The following is a 20023-nucleotide window of genomic DNA, read 5'->3' on the forward strand; positions in this document are numbered from 1 at the left end:
ATTAAATGATCATAAGAGTCAAGTTGGGCTTAATTTAAGCCTTCATGCTTGCTGCCACGTTAGGGAGTTAATTCCTTATCCAATAATTCTTAATTATAAGTTAATCTTCCACTTAAAGATCCATAATTACTTAATTATTCACATAATTAGGAATTATCTCAAATTACTTAAAATACTACTCACTTTTAATACACTTTATACACCTTACTATCATGGCCATGTGGTACCTTGTATGGTACTAGTCCATAAATATCGGGTATTTTAGCTCGGGTCGTATTTTATCCAAAATGTCAAACTTCGACGAAATTCATTTTCTTCGATTTGCTTACCCTCTTACCTTCATGAATTTACTCGTCACTTGTTTGAAATAGCATAATGCTTATAATCTCAAAATAATCCCATTCTCGAACTTACATCGATTAACTTGCGACGAAACTTTAACGTATGAAAATACGGTATGTAATATCTCATTTCCGAGCTTTCATCAATTTACTTATGGCATACTTTCTCGTACAAAAAAAATATGGGGTATAACAGTTTTTATAAGAGATGTCCCTCTTATGTTTACGGTGCTTTTGAAGAGGACGTCTCTTGTTCATTACGGCACTAACATTTGAAGTACTTGTATAACTTACCTAAGAATGTGAATTAGAACACTGGAAGTCTTGTATCTTCGAAGATTCAACCAATGAATTGCTAGGTAATCCTTTACTCGGCAACATATCTTGTTTCCCCTTAGGAACCCATGCTATCGAGCGAAAGAATACCTAACAATCCTCTAGTGGTTTGTGCTCGTGAACAATCGAGTAACCTCTGTTCGGTAGCAAACTTAACTTCCCGGTGGGAATTCGCTATCGAACCAAAGATTACCTAATCGCCCTCGAGTGAAGCCTTGGCATCGAAGATCTTATTGTTGTTGTCTTCGTAGTATGCTTTCCGTCACTGCCATGTTAAAAACCTTGCTAGAAAAACCCAATTGGGACAAAAACTGAACGAAGGAAAAAAGTATGCAGAACATACTTTCCATTTGATTGTTATTTGTCAGCAGTAATATCTTTTGAGGTGAGCCACATTCCAGTTGTTGGGCAACTTGTCTCTGTTCTGGTTCTCTAACTCGTACGATTCTTTCCTAGTGATAGCTGAAACCCGGTAAGGACCTTTTCATATTGGGCCTAACTTGCCCGCGTTGAGTTCCTGGGTGTTTTGAGTTACCTTCCTCAAGACCAAGTCTCCTACTTTGAAATAACGGAGGTTGGCTCTTCGATTATAATATCACTCCATTCTCTGCTTTTGAGCCGCCATTCTGACATGCGCCAAGTCCCTGCGTTCCTCGAGCAGCTCCAAGTTGATTAGCATTGCTTCTTTGTTCGATTCTTCATTCGGCTGGAAATACCTTAAGGTTGGTTCCCCTACTTCCACCGGTATCAAAGTTTTTGTGCCGTACACAAGGGAAAAAGGGGTTTCTCCCGTGCTTGACTTGGCCATTGTTCGGTAGGCCCATAGAACCCCAGGTAATTCTTCGGGCCAGTTGCCTTTTGCTGCTTCCAACCTTTTCTTTAGATTTTGTATAATCACTTTGTTTGTTGAATCTGCTTGACCATTTGCGCTCGGATGATAAGGTGAAGAGATAATCCCTCTTTATCTTCAAATCTTCAAGGAACTTTTGTAACTTTTGCGCCGATAAACTGCGGCACATTGTCGCATGCAATCTCTTTTGGTATTCCAAACCTGCAAATTACGTTTTTTCACAGGAAGTCGACCACTTCGCGTTCTCTGATCTTATGATAAGGACCTGCTTCCACCCATTTAGAATAATAGTCAGTCAAAATTAAAAGAAATCTTACCTTTCGGGGAGGCGGAGCCGGTGGTAGTGGTCTGACGATGTCCATCCCCCATTTCATGAACGACCACGGGGACAAAACCAAATGTAGGGGTTATGTCGGTTGATGTACTAGTGGGGCATAGCGTTGTCACTCATCACATTTTCGTACGAAGTCTTTGGCATCTTGTTCCATATCTGGCCAGTAATATCCTGCCCGAACCAATTTTAGCACCAAAGAATCTGCACCTGAGTGGTTGCCGCATATCCTTTCATGGACATCTCTCGTGACATAGTTAGCTTCGGATGCTCCTAAGCACTGGGCCAACGGGCCTTGAAAGGATTTTCTATATTTGGCCTTTCTTAAAGCTATAACGTGCAGCTTTGGCACGTAACGCTCTTGATGCTTTGGGGTCTTCAGGCAACCTTCCAAGCTCGAGATAATTGATTATTTTGTTTCTCTAGTCCCAGACCAAACAAGTCGAATTCACCTTATAGTAACCATCTATGTCCAAGACTGAGTTCATCAGTTGTACTACCATTCCTGATTCCGATCCCTGAACTTCTATCGATGAGCCCAGATTTGCCAATGCATCTAATTCCGCGTTATCTTCCCTCGGGATATGAGTAATTAACCACTCTCGAAATCGTGCCAATAAAGCCTAAACTTTTACCACGTATTGCTGCATACATTCTTCTTCGGTGTCAAAAAATTCGTAGACCTGATTCACCACCAACTGTGAATCACATTTGATTTCGATGATTTCGGAGTCAAGCCCCCAGGCCAATTCGAGCCCTGCAATCAAAGCTTCGTACTCTACTTCATTGTTAGTTAAAAAAATCATTCTTATGGTTTGCCTTAAGGTTTCTCCCGAAGGCGTGATCAAGACTATTCCAAGCCCGGGCCCTTTTACGCTTGAAGCTCCGTCCGTAAATAAGGTCCAAACTCCCGATGTCAATTCTGACACCATTATTGCCTCATTGGCCGCCAGAGGCAATAGTCCCAGACTAAAACCGGCCACGAAGTCAGCCAAGACTTGCGACTTAATTACAGTCCTCAGTTTATATTCTATATCAAACTCGCTCATTTCGACGGCCCATTCTATACAGGAATTCTTCGAACAACGCAACTTGCTCCAATTCTTCTGCCGTGGACTTCGTCATGTCCGTCTCTTCTGGTACTTGAAAATACCTTGGTACCTGGTATTGTTTCGACTCTTCTGTCCCTGGACTAACTTCATCTGGTTCGGGGGCATATGCCGCTTTCGAAAATTGCTATGCCGCATGTTCCTTTCCTTTGCTACTGGAGACCGAAATTGCATTCATCTCCTTTGCTGCCGGTTGATCACCCCTTATCTGTTTGATCCCCTCGGGTGTCAGAAACTTTAACAATTGGTGATATGTTGAAGTCACAGCTTTCATCTCGTGCAGCCATGGTCTTCCCAAGATGATGTTATACCCCATGTCTCCATCTACCACTTCGAAGAGAGTTGTCTTCATTACTCCCTCAGCGTTTTTGAGCAGCAAAATTTCTCCCCGAGTTGTCACGCTTGCGAGGTTGAATCCGGCGAGGAGTTTCGTTGTCGGGATAATGCTTCCAGTGAGTTTAGCTTGCTCAAGTACTCTCCATTGTACGATATTAGCTGAACTTCCTGGATCCACTAAAACATGTTTAATTTTAAAATCTAACACATTTAAAGAAATTACCAGTGCATCATTATACGGTAGCAGTAATCCGTCTACATCTTCGTCCATAAATGTGATATCATCTTCCCAGAGCCTTTTACTATGAGTTATCGATACTTTTGTCTTCTTCGCTACTGAAAGGTGACCTCGTTAACTATATTTCCTACGAAGATCATGTTGATCGTTTGGCGTGGGAGTTCTTCTCCTGCTTTCGAGGTTTCCGCGTCGCCCCTGTTCCGACCATAATTGTTTTTAGCTCGGTCACTCAAGAATTCTCTGAGGTGACCATTCTTTAACAAAGTTGCCACTTCTTCTCGGAGGTGTCGGCAGTCTCCAGTCCGGTGGCCGTTAGTGCCATGGTATTCACACCATAAATTGGGATCACTCTGGTTGGGATCAGATTTCATAGGTCTTGGGAATCGTGCCTCTTTGATATTTCTCATCGCTGATACCAACTCCACCATACTGACATTGAAGTTGTACTTCGACAACTTTGGGTAAGAAGAATCTCGTGACCCCGAGATTTCTCTATCCTGTAGCGATATGTTGTTCCGACTACGATCGGCCCTTCTATCAATGGTGAACTTGTCTACTGTCCGGAAGCTCCTACCACGACCTTCTGTCCGCTCATAGGGCAAAAACTGGCCCCTCAAAGTTTATCTATCCGTGTCAATATCATCTTTCATTTTTTCTCTATTCTTCTCCCGTCCTTTAGTCGACAATGGAAAGCCAACTTGATCGTCTTCGATCCTTATTTTTGAGTCGTACTGGTTGTGGACATCCGCTCAAGTCGTCGCTTGAAACTCGAGCAGACTTTCCTTCAACTTCTGGGAAGCGTTCGAACTTCTCGGATTTAAACCTTTGGTGAACGCTTCAGTCGCCCATTCATCCGAGACTGCCAGTAGTAACATCCTTTCCTTCTGGAACCGGGTAACAAACTCTCGTAATAATTCGGATTATCCCTGCACGATCCTGAATATGTCGGCCTTTCGGGCTTGTACCTTTCTGGCACCGGCATGAGCTTTGACGAAAAAATCCGCGAGCATCTCAAAGGAATCTATGGAATACTCGGGCAATAATGAATACCATGTTAAAGCTCCGCTCGTGAGAGTCTCACCAAATGTTTTTAGCAATACAGACTCAATTTCGTGAGGAGCCAAATCATTTTCTTTCACTACTATTATGTAGGTGGTAATGTGTTCATGTGGATCTAAAGTTCCGTCATACTTTAGCATTTCAGGCATTTTGAATTGCTTCTAGATTAATTCTGGGGTCGCACTCGGTTTGAACAGTAATTGAATATACTTCTTCGAGTTAGGGCCTTTCAATACTAGTGGCATGCCCGGGATTTGATCCATGCGGGCGTTTACTTCTTTCATGAACCGCAAAAGTTCCTCCTTGAACAGATCGTTACCGTTGTTGAGGCCGGATCTACTCCCCCCGGCCCCGTCGGAGACAACTTCATCCCTGGGAGTGTTATTGTTGACTCTCTACGTTGTTTGGTTTGCGGGAACATCGGGAGGATTTGGATCTCGCCTGTTCACATTATTTGAAGCACCTGATAGAGCTCGCTTTAGTTCCATCATAACCTGATCCTGCCGCATGAGATGGCCTAGAATGATTGCCTGTTGCTCTTGCAGGACCCTCACTGCATCCGCTACATGCTCCTCATCAGCATCATCATCAGTCGTCTCCCGAACCTGTCGAGTGTACCGCCCGTCAAACACTGGTGTGGCGTCATTCCCCTCATTGCGAGTGTCACTGATTGAATCATCGAAATGAGGCTGCTCCCCTTGAATTTCAGGGTTGCGTGTGACGTTAATATTATTTTCTTCCATTTGTTCTGTGATTTTTGCCAAGATAAAATAATCAAACACGTTAGTAAAAAAGGCAAGGATAAATTTAATAGCACGGCTATCTACGCCCTACGGTGGGCACCAAACTATTTACCCGTAAAATAGTACAGTTGAATTTATTCATAGTTTCTAGACAAGTGAATTAATTCAATCCAAAAAGTAACGAAATAACTGATGAAATATAAAATTCTTAGCCTTAGAATGTAGATGAAATGACAGAACTGACAAGTCCAAGAACAGGGTTTCCGAGCACAATAATGATGATATCAAAAAGCGAGAAAACGAAATGGTATTAAAATTCTATATAAAATGTAGTATAAGTTAGCCAGAAAATTTGTGTTCTTTACAATAATTACTAAGCTCTCTATTTATAGTTATGTCTAGGGAAAGAAGTCCTAGGATCATGCCCTTCTTTAATGTCAATTATGAGGGCCATTGATGAAGATGTAAGTTAGACATAAATGCCAAATTCCTTGTAACGGGCCATCATCCTTAATGCTGTAAAATATTCTGTATTAAATGTTACTGGGCGCAAAGTATTTAATACTCCTTTTATGATCGTTATTCCTTCCGGTGACAAGCGGAATAGCTATGTTCGGTGGCCATCCCCATCTTGTGTTCCACGTGTCCTTCCTTTAAGCGGCCACGAGTCATGTCGTATTTTTCCCTATACACAAATGTCACCATAAAAATTGAAAAAATTTCAAATTTTAGGACAAAATTAGTTAGGGTGGTTAATAATTAGTTACTGTCACGACCCAAACTGATGGGCCGCGACAGGAACGCGGTGCCTTACTCAATCGAGTACCGACGTAACGTATATTTCTTATTACATCATCATATACACGTGACATAAGGGCCTAATAGGCCAACATGATCATTAATAAACTCAAAACATAGGCCAACAAGGCCGTACAATCTTTCATATACATGACATCTATCTACAAGCCTCTAAAAATATATAATTGTCATAAAGGTCGGGACAAAGCCCCGCCATACCAAACAATACACATCTAAATCATACTGACAAAATAAGCAACTCCGGAGCAAATGGAGTGCACCGACATCTTCCGCTGAGCTGATCGTCTACTTGGAGGACTCTCGACCTGCCTATCAAGACCTGCGGGCATGAAACGCAGCGTCCCCAGATAAAATGGACGTTAGTACAAATAATATACCGAGTATGTAAGGAATGAAAACCAGTAAATAATAGACATGAGAGATACATGGAGTAAAAGACTCGACAAGTACATCTGCAAAGCTCTGTGAATCATTTCATTTTTATAATGTCATGTATATGCGTATAAATGGCATACCATGTATAGGTATATGCGTTCATAATATCATCAAGCCTCTGAGGGCATCACATCATATCATTTCGGCCACTGTGGGCAATTCATCAACGTATACCAGTTGATCGGGTGGTGATGCGTATATAACGCCGTAAGCTTTTTCATATCCCATATACATATATGCATATACACACACACACACACACACATACATACATACATATATATATATATATATATATATATATATATATATATATATATATATATATATATATATACATATATATATATATATATATATATATATGCATGAAATGTGCATGTATATATGCATGAAATGCATATAAAATATGTTAATAAGATTTCTCGGAATGTCGTAAAAATAATATGCCTGTCGGATAAACTTTATCAAATATGTATTTTTCTGAGACCCATGAACAGAAGATATAATAATAATTCACATGGAGAATCAATAATATAGACACCCCTAATATTTCTATGAATAGAGTCATTTATAAAAATTATGCGTTTACTCGTTTCGTTTGTATCGTATTGATCATGCCAAAAGAAAGAAGGGATAGCCTTAACATACTTGAACCGATTCTCTTGACAATCCTTCTAACACACATCTTTTGCGACAACTCACGTAACGGCGGATCGAAGTAGGGGAAAATCCATATGATATTCTTGAGAAAGGTTGTACCGTACTTCTTTAGAATCGTAAAATCCCGTTGCTATAACATTACGTAGTCTCGTATGATTTTTGTAGCAAAATCACGTTGCCAATATTTTAAATAAGTTGCTGAATCTTTCTTTTGAATTGCAAAAAAAATATCACGCTGCCAAGATGAAATTTGTCTTTGAACTATTGTTGAAGATACTATCTTGCATATGAGACTAACTTTCGTGACTTACGTTTGTAACATACAAACACTTACGTTTGAATGCATACAAGAATGGATATTTGACTTCTGTTTCTTAAGGATTGATATGACTTCATGTCATATGTGTCTTTCCTTTATTAAAATGGAAATGACTCTTATTGTTAAGACTTGCCACATAACATAGTGGTTTATGAGTCACAACTCTTAGAATTGGTTTGCTGTCACGTGATGATCTTATCCAATAATTAACCATCAATTATCTTAATTTATTGTTAATCTCCCACTAAAATCAATAATTATCTACTTATCCACATAATTAAGAATTATCTCAAATTATTTAAAGTACTACTTACTTTTAACACACTTTATACACCTTACTATCACGGTCAAGTGGTACCTTATATGGTACTAGTCCATAAATACCGGGTATTTTAGCTCTGGCCGTATTTTACCTCAAAATGACAAACTTTGACGAAATTCATTTTCTTCGATTCGCTTACCCTCTCACCTTCACGAATTAACTTATCACTTGTTTGAAATAGCATAGTACTTATAATCCCAAAATAAATCTCATTGCCAAACTTACGTCGATTAACTTATGATGAAAGTTCAACGTACGAAAATGCGGGATGTAACATCTCATTTTCGAGATTTTATTAATTTATTTATGGCGTACTTTCACGTACGAAAATATGGGGTGTAACAGTTACTCTTTTTAAATTTGAATTGAAAATAATTAAATGTCTTTATATATTAAGGAAACTATTATAGAAGAAGGAAATATATATATATATATATATATATATATATATAAATGACAAGACAAATTTATTTTTTGAGATGAGAAAGTTTTTGAATACTAATTATGGATAAGATCATGTAACAAAAAATATCATAATAGATAAAACTAAAGAAAAAAATATAAATAATAATTTCAAGTAATAAATAAAATATATAAAGATATAATTTAACTTATTATAAAGTAATTTTAATAAAAAAATTAAACTTTCATATAAAATACAAACGGGAAGAAGAATTTAATTTAATTTCTTATTTAAAATAATATAAAAATAATTATTATTATAACTATTAGTAGATTCATGACATATAATAAAAGACCTTCTCAGTTTAACCTTTGAACTAATTCAACACCATCTATTTAGAAAAATAATATAATAAAATTCATATTATAGATGAACACAAAATGAAAAAAATTAAAATACTGTAGAACAAAAACTAATGTATAAAGAGGAGAACATATATAATGTGATTCTATCCACACTTTAAATTTATTTGATAAAATTAAGCAAACAAAAAATATTCAAAAATATTATCGATAAATTTAAATAGAGAAATAATTTGAGAAAGTCATATAGGATAAATTCAAGTTAAATTTCAAGAGTAATACAAAATTATATTCATTGTGTTATATTAAACTGGTAATTTATTAAAATTTCATATGTAAATTTAATAATATTAAGTAATGGAATTAGATAAGCAAGGAACAAAAAAATAAATAAATATAAATTTGTGAAAAAATATAAAATACAAGACTTATAATTATAATTATGATGAGAAAAGTCGTACATATACACATAACTAAAATCATAATAAACAAATAGTCATAAAGGAATAATACTAAAAAAATCAAGCGATAGCGTAACAAATATATGTACTAATTAAATTTCTCATGTAGAAAATTTTAGTTAATAAATAGAACTCATAATTTATGTTTCGTCACTAAAAATATGTCCCTCGTATATTTAAGTATGGGTGTAATTTTTGTCACAAGTAGTCAATAATTATTGACAAATTTTCAATGGTAGCTAATAGTTTCGTGGATAAAATAGAGACGATACTATCATTATCACTAATTGTTTATGCTTTAGTGACAAAAACTAAGGTCACCAAAATTATAAAGTTTTATGACTAAATTTTACACCATTTAACTACAAATTTTAGTTTGTCGTCGTTTAAATTGCATACTTTTAGTGACAAAACTTATTTGTATCGAAAATATAATTAGTTTTAAGACAAATATTGATTTGTCACAAATTGTCAAGAATATTAGTGACAAAACTAAATTGTCACCAATACCTTTAATTTTGTGGCTAATATTACTTAATATATGGCGCCAATCCATTTATTTGGTGGGAAACTTTATTAGACAAAATTTTTACTATAAAATTTGTATTTCATCACGAAAAATATACCCCTCATGCATTTAAAGCACTTCAATGCTATGATGTTGACTTGGAAATCCTTAGGCATGCCCATCCGGCATGTATCAAGAGAGCTTTCAAAAGCTCAAGATAACTTTGACCACAACTCCAGTGTTGGTGTTGCCTTCGGGTTCGGGGCCTTATATTGTGTATTGTGATGCGTCGTGCATTGGTCTCGGCGCGGTGTTGATGCAGGATGGTAGGGTTATTGCCTACGCGTCTAGGCAGTTGAAGGTGCACGAAAAGAACTATCTTGTCCACGACCTTGAGTTAGCCGCTATTGTCCATGCCTTGAAGATTTGGTGAAACTATTTGTACGGTGTCCCTTGTGAGGTCTACACTGACCACCAGAGTTTACAATATCTGTTCAAATAGAAAGATCTTAACTTGCGGCAGTGAAGGTAGTTAGAGTTGCTTAAGGACTATGATATCAGCATTCTATATCATCCCGGGAAGGCCAATGTGGTGGCCGATACCTTGAGTCGCAAGACAGAGAGTTTAGGCAGTTTAGCATATCTACCGATAGTAGAGAGGCCATTAGTCTTAGATGTTCAGGCCTTGGCTAACCAGTTTGTTAGATTGGATATTTCTAAGTCGAGCCGAGTTTTAGCTTGTGTGATTTCTCGGTCTTCTCTTTATGATCGTATCAGAGAGCGTCAGTAGACGACCCCCACCTGTTTGTCCTCAAGGACACGGTCCAGCACGGCGAAGCCAAGGAGGTCATTATTGAATATGACGGTGTATTACGGATGCAGGACATGCTATGTGTGCCCAATGTAGATGGCTTGCGTGAGTTGATTCTCCAGGAGGCTAATAGTTCACGGTACTCCATTCATCTAGGTGCCGCGAATATATATCAGGACCTGAGGCAGCATTATTGGTAGAGGAGAGTGAAGAAGGACATAATGAAGTATGTATCTTGGTGCCTAAATTGTCAGCAGGTGAAGTATGAGCATCAGCGGCTAGGTGAATTGCTTTAGAGCTAGAGATTCCGGAGTGGAAATGGGAGCGGATTACTTTGGATTTTGTTGTTGGGTTCCCACGGACTCAGAGAAAGTTCGATGCAGTTTGGGTGATTGTGGATAGATTGACCAAGTCAACTCATTTCATTCCAGTGGTGACTACTTACTCTTCGGAGCAGCTGGCTCAGGTTTATATTTGCGAGATTGTCAGGCTTCATGGCATGCTGGTATCTATCATCTCTGACCGGGGTACGCAGTTTACATCCCGGTTTTAGAGAGCCATACAGCATGAGTTAGGTACTTGGGAGGAGTTGAGTACAATATTTTACCCTCAGACGGACGGACAGTCCGAGCGCACTATTCAGATATTGGAGGATATGCTTCGTGCGTGTGTGATGGAGTTTGGGGGTTCTTGGGATTAGTTCTTACTGCTTGCGGAGTTTGCCTACAACAACAATTAACAATCAAACATTCAGGTGGCCCCGTATGAGGATTTGTATGGTAGGCGATGCCGGTCTCTGGTGGGTTGGTTTGAGCCGGGTGAGGCTAGGCTATTGGGTACAGACTTGGTTCGGGATGCTTTGGAAAAGGTTAAATTGATTCAGGATCAACTTCGTACAACCCAATCCAAACATAAGAGTTATGCAGATCGGAAGGTTCGCGACGTTGCATTCATGGTTGGGGAGCGGGTCTTGCTCTAGGTTTCACCCATGAAGGGCGTTATGAGGTTCGGGAAGAAGGGCAAGTTGAGCCCTAGGTATATCAGACTTTTTGAGATTCTTGAGAGAGTTAGAGAGGTGGCCTACAAACTTGCACTGCCACCTAGTCTAGCTGCAGTTCATCCAGTATCCCATGTTTCTATGCTCCGAAAGTATCATGGCGATCCGTCTCATGTGTTACACTTCAGCTCAGTTCAGTTAGACAAGGATTTGTCTTATGTTGAGGAGCCGGTGGCCATTCTGGATAGGCAAATTTGAAAGTTGAGGTCGAAGAACATTGATTCAGTTAAGGTCCAGTGGAGGGGTCAGCTAGTCGAGGAAGCGATGTGGGAGACCGAGCATGATATGCGTAGCCATTATCCTCATCTTTTCACCACTTTAGGTATGTCTCTATACTCATTCGAGGACGAACATTTGTTTTAAGAGTGGGAGGATGTAACATTCTAGCCGGTCGTTTTGAAAGTATTAGCCCTGATCCCCTAATTATTGCTCCCACTATTTCATTTTGTGGTTATGTGACTTGTTGGGGTGCTTGGTGTCGGGTTCGGGAGAGTTTCAGAGTGAAATGGGACACATAGACCCTAAATCGAAAGTTTAAGTCGTAGGAGTTGACCGTAGTTTGACTTGTGTGAAGACGACTACGGGTTGGGGTTTTGGCGGTTCTAATAGCTCCGTGGGGTAATTTTGGTCTTAGGAGCGTGTCCGGATGTTGATTTGGAGGTCCGAAGGTCATTTCGGCGTTAATTGGCGAAATTTGGAAAGTTGGATGATTTTTGAAAAATTTGACCGGGAGTGAACTTTTAGATATCGGGGTCGGATTCCAATTCCAGAAGTTGGAGTAGGTCTGTAATGTCAATGTGTGCAAAATTTAAGATCAATCGGACTTGATTTGATAGGGTTCAACATCGAATGTAGAAGTTAAAAGTTTATAAGTTCATTAGGCTTGAATTGTGGTGCGATTCGTGTTTTTGATGTTGTTGGATGTGATTTAAGTCCTTGACTAAGTTCGTATCGTGTTTTAGGACTTGTTGGTATATTTGGTTGAGGTCTCGGGGGCCTCAGGTGAGTTTCGGATGGTTGAAGGATCAATTTCTGGACTTAGAGATGTGCTGAAGTTTTCTGGTGTCAGTGTCTGGTTTTCTGGTACGCGATTGACGAGGGCAAAACACACACTAAAATACATTCGCAAGTCGAATATAGTAAATTAAAATATCATATCCACAGGGATTGGAGTTAAACAATTATTATCGTAGTTTATAGTTTTATTGCTATCCAAGATGATTAACAATTGAGATTTATTTGATTTAAACTAGAATTAACTAAGAGTCTAAACTATTGACTAATGACAATCAACGCAAGTATTAAGTAAAGGAAGTTATCAATTGGGAGAAAATAGGGTTGATAGGATAGGTGCAAGATAAATGGTTGGGATTTAACTTTAGATAATTCACTTCTAATGTTCAAGTGAGTCTCTCGAATTCACTTGGTTATTAGTTCAATTGATTAGTAGAAACTCCTCTCTCGATTAAGTCTCAACCTCAAAAGATGAAGCAATTTTAAGCATATGAAGATATGCAAGAATTCGTAGTGGATTGGTCTTTAGGAGAACTTCTCTCGATTATTCTCCTAACTAAGTTTAATCAACAATTCAACTAGCATCTTTCGATTACTAAGAAGAATTTACGACTTTAATCAACAAAATATAATGCAAAGATCTCACAAGTCATGCCTCTTTCGATTACATTAACAAGTGAATATAGATGCAACGATTAAAACATCCAAAATGATTTCAATACATAGAACTAGAGTTAGTTATCCACAAACAAGTATCAATACACCAAATCCATCAAACCCTAAAGAGAACTACTCCATGGATATGGAGTAATTCATCATAACAATGTTTAAGTTAAAAGGAAAACATAAAACAATCCAAACCCTTGTCTTGAGTGAGGATTGAATACTGAAATCCTCGAGTTTTTGCTTTTCCACCTCCTCCTTGGCTTATTTAGGTCTAAGATGTATCAAAAGTCCAGAAAATATCGTTTTTCCATGTATATATACCAAGTAGGGTCGGGCCCAAACGAAATTACCCTTTCCTAGCCGAAATAGGAAAACTTGCAAACTTATTGCTTTTCATGCGTCGCACTACGCATAGCAGGGTGAGTAGCATTAGTGCTTTTTCCTGACAGACCCCAAAACCCCAGTCTCTGAAGTTTGACAATTTCTGACAGATTTTTACCCTAATACATTGCACTGTGCGTGGCCCAGTGTGCCGCATTGTTGGGAATTTGGGAAAATGTAAAACATGAAAGTCATATCTCTTTTTAATAGCTTTCCAACGATATATTGTGGAGCCCCAACTGATTTCTGAGCAAAACGTTATGTGCATTTTACTGGACAATGCGCAGTATGCCTGCTCGATTCTTCGTTTCGTTCTTAAAGTGCACTATCATCCGTTGATCCCCGAATATGATCCCAACTTAATCCTTGGGCTTTTACTCAGACTTCAAAGTTCCATAATAGCTTGAATTCATTCCATAACATCTACATAGATCGGAATCATTCCTACAAGGCATAAAACACACAATTAGTGTAAAACACTAGTGATTAAAGCTCAAACTCAATCAAAGTGCAGTGAATTAGAGTGCAATAAGCGACTAAAATACATAATTATAGCCTACCATCAACACCCTACACTTAAACCATTGCTCGTCCTCGAGCAATAAAACTACACTAATATAGTCACGACCTTTTTAAACAACTCTCCTAACTCATCACACCAAGAATATTTAAAATAGACTAAGCACAATAGTGTAACATCTTCACCTCAAGATTTGACTCACAAGTACCACACATTATTCAGAACTCACTTACTTACTCTAACATAGAGGTCAACAACATTGCCTTTCCTTCATGAATCAAGTGCCCTCACACAACAATAGAGAGTAGTTCTACACACATTAAATGTTAAGAACAATTAGGAACTCAAGATAGAAAGAATTCACTCACTCTCAGAAACAACATTCATATGCCACAAAAGATGAACCATAGGCTTGTCCGTAGTGTACTACTCTACTAATTCGAGCTCATTCAGTCAAGGATCAAATAGGTCTTTAATGGTTGTAATGTAGGCTGCAGGACAGGTAGGATACATTTTGATATAAAAGTGGCTACACCTCCCTAAGTACTTTAATACATACATTTCATTGTTCGAAACCCCACACTTATGTCAAACCATAACTCTACCTTCACATCAATATACATTAACTCCCAACTTATTTAAGCACAATTATATCATAAGTAACCACTATCAAGGAATTTTTTTCACAATCATACAATTAATCTCTTTTGTTTTTTTAATTCAAGTGGCTCTTACTTTTTCAAAACAGTGCACCTTTTTCCTTATTTCAATAGTTCCACTCGAAAGCCAACCAACACCCCACACTTTAACTTTTATAAAGTTCATACCAAATTCAAGTGCTCACAAGAGGTAAATGGTTCAAATAGATGGTCAATTCAAATAAATGGGTAAGGCTTATAATGTGGTTGCTAAAATAAACAGGATTAGAAGCTCAACAGGGTTAACTAAGATACATAACAGTTAGGTGGGTAAAAGCATATTACTGGCTCAACAAAGAAATGCCTATATCACTTCCCAGACAGAACAAAACTACTATTTCACTTTGCAAACACACGAGGCAAGTTCTAGACATCAAATATAATACACAGAATAACACAAAAACCTCACACACACATGGCACATAACTCACTCAAGATTGGATGATCAAGACTCTCTAGTCAAAGCAGTTAAGCGAAGTTAAACTTATACAATTTAAGGTGCTTATGCAAGAGTCAAAAACTGAGCCTAATCGTCACAACTAAAGCACCCACTATTCTCAAGGCATAATAAAGTCAAGAGATATTGCTTCCAATTCAAGTCATAGAACAAAGTTTCCTACTTCTAAAAACAAAAACTAACTACACCCGGTTCAAACAAAACCCTTGGAAAAGAACCGCGGCACAAAGAAAAACCAAGGGGGAATTATTATACTACCTAACAAAAGAAAATCTTTTTGTCTTTTTCTTTCGACTTAAATTCCTCAAGAAACCTGTCGAATGATATCCATTGTCGGGAAAAGTCAAAAAATTTAAAATTTTTATGTATTTATTTTCAATTTTACAAAACAAAACTAAAACTAACATACATACAACATACAACATATAATTATCCCCCTACCCCCATACTTTAAGTTGTGGCATGTCCCCATGACACACAATTAAAAGCATAAGGTAGAGAAAACTTCTCTGAATATCTAATCGGGGTCTGAGTTGAAGTCGGGCTCCATTCCACGCGCCCGAACCAGTGCACACATCTATGCAGACAACTTCTTCTAAGCCTTTTTGGGGTACACCCCACACTTATCTTTTTCACTCGTTGTAGCCTTTTCTTTCGAACTCTTCACTTTCCATTCAACACTTGCAGCTGGCTTCTCCTTTTTAACCCCCGTTTCTACATTCATCTCTAAAGTTACAGTCTCCTTCCCTACTCTCAGCATGAGTTTTCTATCATGTATGTCTAATATTGCTCTACCCGTTGCTAAGAATGGTCTTCCTAAAATGATAGGGATATCCTTATTCTCCTCCATATTTACTACAATAAAGTCCAAAGGAAATACAAACTTATCTACCCGCACTAAAACATCTTCCACTATTCCCTCAGGTATCAGAGTTGTTTGGTCTGCCAGCTGCAAAGATATTAGTACCGGCCTTATCTCTCCAATCTCACTCTCTAACTTCCTGTAAATAGACAAAGGCATTAAATTAATTGAGGCACCAGAATCACATAAAGATTTATCAAATTTAATAGAGCCTAAAGAGCAAGATATAGTAAAATTCCCATGGATCTCTATATTTTTGTGGGAGTTTATTTTGCAAGATAGCACTGCAATACTCTGTGAGTTTGACCACTGATGTCTCCTCGACCTTCCTTTTCTTTGTAAGGATCTTCTTCAAGAATTTTGCATAAGCTGGCATTTAGGAGAGCACCTCTGTGAATGACAAGTTTACATTAACCTGTCTCAGTATATCTAGGAACCTCTCAAATTGTTTATCCAGCTTCTCTCTATAAAGATTTTAGGGAAAAGGTAAAGCAGGCATGTGCTTGCTTTCTTCATTAGATTCATCCCTTCTCGAAGTGTCCTCCTTCTTCTTGTTAGCTCCCTTCTTTCCTGTCTTCTTTTTATCAACTTTATTTTTCAGCTGCTCCCCAATTTCATTTTCAGGCACACTCTCTTTTTGGACCGGAGTGGGCTCTTCCAACATTTGCCTGCTTCTCAGAGTTACAGTATTTACAATTTTTTTGGGGTTACTTTCAGTGTCAGATGGCAAAGTACTTGGGATCCTCTCAGACAATATGGTGGAAATTTGTCCCACTTGCTTATCCAAATTTCGCAACCCTGTGCCAAGTTCTTTGATAACTACATCATGAGCATCTAATCTCTCATCTGTCTTGAAAATGAAGGACTTCATTAGATCTTCTAACCTAGACTGAATTGGTTGTTGAGGGTGAAACTGTTGCCTTTGCTGATTTTGGAAAATAGGCGCCCCTTGTCCCTGAGGTATGGCATTATTTTCTTGCCATGCATTTGCTGTACCTCCTGGCGAACTCCATGAAAAACCGGGGTGTCTCTGACCCATTGCATTAAAGTTAAAATTTCCAACAGTATTAACTTTCTCAGTTGAGGCTTGACACTCGTGAGTAGGGTGTCATCTTCCACAAATATCACATGATGCATGAGTCTCACTCTGTATTGAGGCTAAGGTCAGCTTCCTTATCTCATTCACCATAGCATCAAGTTGTACCTGCACAGATGTGTTAGCATCAATCGGGTGAACACCATTCGCCCGTCTTCTTTCAACACTTTTAGAGGGCCACTGATTTGCATCTTCAGATAATTCATCGAGAATAGTGACTATCTCCTCTGGTGTCTTCTTCATTAACGAACCTCCAGCTGCATTGCTCAACTTTCTGCGTGAGGCCGGTGTCAATCCATCAAAAAAATCCTGGAGTTGCATCCAGAGTTCAATACCACTGTGTTGATACTTTCTGACTATCTCCTTAAACCTCTCCCAAGCTTCCAAAGCTGTTTCATTATCTTTCTGGTAGAAGTTATGGATCTCTCTTCTAAACTTGCCCGTTTTAGCTGAGGAGAAATATCTGTCAAGAAATGTTCTAGTCATCTCCTCCCATGTTCAAATTGATCCTTGAGGCAAGCTCCAAAACCACTGCTTCGCATCAACTTTCAGTGTGAAGGGGAATTCCCTTAGATAAACTGCATCTTGTGAAACACCATTATATTGAAAGGTGTTCATGATCTCCTAGAAGTCCATTAGATGATTGTTTGGATCTTCGTTCATCTTTCCTCCGAAGACACAATAGTTTTGTAGAGTTTGAAGCAAACCTTGCTTCAATTCGAAATTGTTTGCTACAATGGGAGGTGGTCGAATGCTTGAAAAACCTTGGTTGTAGACCGATCTAGAGTAATCACCAAGTGGTCTCCCAGCACCGGGAGCTATGTTTCTAAATTGGCCTGCACCCACGGGTTGATTTTGATTAAGTTTGTGACCCCTCTCTTCTTCATAAATACGTTGTGCATATCTAAAACCTGCTTCTTCAGCATCGCGTGCCACTTTTTCTCTTTGTTGGGCTGCCTCTGTCGCAGCCAGGGCCACATTATCTTCACTGTTTCCAGCCATATCTTTGGTTGAGGATTACCCAACCTTTTCTAACATCTCGGTGAGATTTCTTTTCTTCTTCAGCTGTTGCAGTTGTGTTTCTATTTCTGGCTCATATGGTAGCAATTATTTCCCAAAAGATCGAGTCATGCACCAATCTAACCTGTAACCTATGCACAGTCAAAGAACACTAACCATAAAAAGGGGAAAACAAAATTAAAAAAAAAGAAAAAATTCCTGAATTAGCACTACAAACTATTTCAAACACTATTGATTTCCAATCCCCGACAACGGTGCCAAAATTTGACGAGCGCAAAACACACACTAAAATATGCTCACTAGTCAAATATAGTAATTTAAAATATCGTATCCACAGGGATTGGAGTTAAACAGTTATTATCCTAGTTTATAGTTTTATTGCTATCCAAGATGATCAACAATTGAGATTTATTTGATTTAAACTAGAATTAACTAAGAGACTAAACTATTGACTAATGACAATCAACTCAAGTATTAAGCAAAGGAAGTTATCCATTGGGAGAAAATAGGGTTGATAGGATAGGTGCAAGATAAATATTTGGGATTTAACTTTAGATAATTCACTTCTAATGTTCAAGTGAGTCTCTCGAATTCACTTGGTTATTAGTTCAATTGATTAGTAGAAACTCCTTTCTCGATTAAGTCTCAACCTCACAAGATGAACCAATTTTAAGCATGTGAAGATATGCAAGAATTCGTAGTGGATTGGTCTTTAGGAGAACCTCTCTCAATTATTCTCCTAACTAAGTTTAATCAATAATTCAACTATCCTATTCCGATTACTAAGAAGAATTTATGACTTCAATCAACAAAATATAATACAAAGATCTCACAAGTTATGCCTCTCTCGATTACATTAACAAGTGAATATAGATGCAACGATTAAAACATCCAAAACGATTTCAATACATAAAACTAGAGTCAGTTATCCACAAACAAGTATCAATATACCAAATCCATCAAACTTTAAAGAGAACTACTCCATGGATATGGAGTAATTCATCACAACAATGTTTAAGTTAAAGAAAAACATAAAACAATCCAAACCCTTGTCTTGAGTGAGGATTAAATGATGAAATCCTTGAGCTTTTTCTTCTCCACCTCCTCCTTGGATTACTTAGGTCTAAGATGTGTCAAAAGTCTAGAAAATACCATTTTTCTATGTATTTATACCAAGTAGGGTCAGGGCCAAACGAAATCACCCTTTTCTAGCCGAAATAGGAAAACTTGCAAACTTATTGCTTTTCATGCGTCGCACTACGCATAGCAGGGTGAGTAGCATTAGTGCTTTTTCCTGACAGACCCCAAAACCCCAGTCTCTGAAGTTTGACAATTTCTGACAGATTTTTACCCTAATACATTGCACTGTGCGTGGCCCAGTGTGCCGCATTGTTGGGAATTTGGGAAAATGTAAAACATGAAAGTCATATCTCTTTTTAATAGCTTTCCAACGATATATTGTGGAGCCCCAACTGATTTCTGAGCAAAACGTTATGTGCATTTTACTGGACAATGCGCAGTATGCCTGCTCGATTCTTCGTTTCGTTCTTAAAGTGCACTATCATCCGTTGATCCCCGAACACGATCCCAACTTAATCCTTGGGATTTTACTCAGACTTCAAAGTTCCAGAATAGCTTGAATTCATTCCATAACATATACATAGATCAGAATCATTCCTACAAGGCATAAAACACACAATTAGTGCAAAAAACTAGCGATTAAAGCTCAAACTCAATCAAAGTGCAGTGAAGTAGAGTGCAATAAGTGACTAAAATATATATTTATAGCCTAACATCAGCGATCGC

The 20023-nt window shown here is 38.2% G+C and overlaps 2 protein-coding genes and 1 non-coding gene across 3 annotated transcripts; 1 reads left to right on the forward strand and 2 right to left on the reverse strand.

The window, feature by feature from the left end:
• Window positions 1-3094: 3094 nt before the first annotated feature.
• LOC138899951 (uncharacterized) lies at window positions 3095-5343 on the reverse strand. Its single transcript, XM_070186653.1, has 2 exons — window positions 5064-5343; window positions 3095-3480 (listed from the first exon to the last, which is right to left on the reverse strand). The coding sequence occupies exons 1-2, from the start codon at window positions 5341-5343 to the stop codon at window positions 3095-3097; spliced, it is 666 nt and encodes a 221-aa protein (XP_070042754.1).
• A 10491-nt stretch (window positions 5344-15834) lies between these two features.
• Window positions 15835-16477, reverse strand: LOC138899952 (uncharacterized). The gene is made up of 2 exons (XM_070186654.1): window positions 16395-16477; window positions 15835-16240 (listed from the first exon to the last, which is right to left on the reverse strand). Exons 1-2 carry the CDS (start codon window positions 16475-16477, stop codon window positions 15835-15837), a joined length of 489 nt encoding a protein of 162 aa, XP_070042755.1.
• A 1051-nt stretch (window positions 16478-17528) lies between these two features.
• Window positions 17529-17635, forward strand: LOC117274825 (small nucleolar RNA R71). The gene has a single exon (XR_004505002.1). It is a non-coding gene; the product is annotated as a small nucleolar RNA R71 (small nucleolar RNA).
• The last annotated feature ends 2388 nt before the right edge of the window (window positions 17636-20023 follow it).

Source organism: Nicotiana tomentosiformis, chromosome 10 (genome assembly GCF_000390325.3).
Source record: "Nicotiana tomentosiformis chromosome 10, ASM39032v3, whole genome shotgun sequence".
NCBI classification, from domain to species: Eukaryota; Viridiplantae; Streptophyta; class Magnoliopsida; order Solanales; family Solanaceae; genus Nicotiana; species Nicotiana tomentosiformis.

Excerpts from the sequence above, each read along its gene's own strand:
- LOC138899952 (XM_070186654.1), bottom strand. The coding sequence starts at position 16,477 with ATGCCAGCTTATGCAAAATTCTTGAAGAAGATCCTTACAAAGAAAAGG. Across the intron at positions 16,241-16,394 it reads TCAGTGGTCAAACTCACAGA|GAAGTTAGAGAGTGAGATTG; the intron begins GTATTGCAGTGC and ends GTCTATTTACAG.
- LOC138899951 (XM_070186653.1), bottom strand. The coding sequence starts at position 5,343 with ATGGAAGAAAATAATATTAACGTCACACGCAACCCTGAAATTCAAGGG. Across the intron at positions 3,481-5,063 it reads ACTAAAGCGAGCTCTATCAG|TGGATCCAGGAAGTTCAGCT; the intron begins GTGCTTCAAATA and ends AACATGTTTTAG.